The 1,643-nt window shown below is 59.0% G+C and overlaps 1 protein-coding gene across 1 annotated transcript in view; it reads right to left on the bottom strand.

Moving 5' to 3' along the window:
• CDC42SE1 (CDC42 small effector 1) overlaps positions 1–246 on the bottom strand; it is a 7,903-nt gene extending 7,657 nt beyond the window's left edge. The window contains exon 1 of the mRNA XM_010004475.1: positions 10–246. Within this exon, the coding sequence (XP_010002777.1) occupies positions 10–246 (237 nt within the window). The remainder of the gene's footprint in view (positions 1–9) is intronic.
• Positions 247–1,643: the final 1,397 nt, after the last annotated feature.

The following is a 1,643-nucleotide window of genomic DNA, read 5'->3' as shown; positions in this document are numbered from 1 at the left end:
CCTCCCCGCCGCGCGCCCGTTCTCGCGGGGCTCCTCATCCCGGGGCTCCTCATCCCGCTTCTCATCCCGCTCCTGCTCATCCCGCTCCTCATCCCGCTCCTCATCCCGCTCCTCATCCCGCTCCTCATCCCGCTCCTCATCCCGCTCCTCATCCCGCTCCTCATCCCGCTCCTCATCCCGCTCCTCATCCCGCTCCTCATCCCGCTCCTCATCCCGCTCCTCATCCCGCCGACCCAGGGGCTGCATTGCAGACCCGGACGCGCCACCAGACAAAAGAGACGCTGCGACGATTTCCCAGCACAAAGAGCCCAGCCCGGCATCCCGCCCATCCCTCCCTGCATCCCTCCATCCAGCCAGGTAAGGGATGCAGGATGAGCGGGGAGGAAAAGCAAGAAGATGCGGTTTTAATTTTCGGAAGGGATGCGGGGGGAGGGGGGCGGTGGCACCTCGGGGTTTTCTTTTTATCTGGGGGAGCGAGGGGGAAATGAGCAGCATCCAAGGGGGATTAAGAGGAGGAAGGTGGTTTTGCCCCCACGCTGGTCCCAGGGGAGATGCTCTTCCTTGGGGGTGACCCACAGCACAGCGCTGTGTCGTCCCCACCCTCCCCCTCCCCATCACCTGCCTTTTCTGGATATTTGACATTTTTATCTCTCCCTTTTCCCCTCCTCAAAGCTCTAAACCCCCTTGTCCGCAACATCCATCCCCGTTAAACAATTCCCTGCTGCTGTGCAGAAGATCCCCAGGGATATATCCCCCGGGAAGAGGCTGTTTCATAGCCCCACGGCTCAGTTTCCCCGGGGCGGGGGTGACGCGGGCACCTTCCACAGCCTGGGAATCACATCAGGAATCTTAAATTTAGCAGCTGGTCACCCCGGACGGGAGAGAGAGAGGGCGTGACTCAAGGTATGTCTGAATCATCCTTCAGGATTCTGATTCCCAAGGCTTAAAACGGAGGGATCAGTGGGGAAAGGGGGATATTTTGGGTCAGCTGGTTGAGAGAGATATATATATCTTATTTTATTTCCCCACCTCCGTTGCACGGAGGGGAATGACATCACTGTGCGGGGAAAGGCAGCGCGGCCGTGACTCAGCTCAGGCTGTGCCGGAGGAAAAGCTGAACCACGTTCCCTGCTCCTGCTCTTCCCCAATTCCCCGTGGATCCGGGTGGGGTTGCGGGAGGGGCTCTGCGGCACGGCAGGGTGGGATGGCTGGGTGGGACGGCATGGTGTGGCATGGCAGGATGGAATGGGAGAAGATGGGATGGGATGGGATGGGATGGGATGGGATGGGATGGAATGGGATGAGATGAGATGGGATGGGACGAGATGAGATGGGATGGGACGAGATGAGATGGGATGGGATGGGATGGCATGGCATGGGATGAGATGGGATGGTATGGCATGAGATGGGATGGCATGGGATGGGATGGGATGGGATGGGATGGAATGGGATGAGATGAGATGGGATGGGACGAGATGAGATGGGATGGGATGGGATGGCATGGCATGGGATGAGATGGGATGGTATGGCATGAGATGGGATGGCATGGGATGGGATGGGATGGGATGGGATGGAATGGGATGAGATGAGATGGGATGGGACGAGATGAGATGGGATGGGATGGGATGGCATGGCATGGGATG

Source organism: Chaetura pelagica, unplaced genomic scaffold (assembly GCF_000747805.2).
Source record: "Chaetura pelagica isolate M959 unplaced genomic scaffold, ChaPel_1.0 scaffold701, whole genome shotgun sequence".
In the NCBI taxonomy this organism is placed as follows: Eukaryota; Metazoa; Chordata; class Aves; order Apodiformes; family Apodidae; genus Chaetura; species Chaetura pelagica.
The sequence above is the reverse complement of the archived record's forward strand: the minus strand, read 5'-3'. Positions and strand labels throughout refer to the sequence as shown.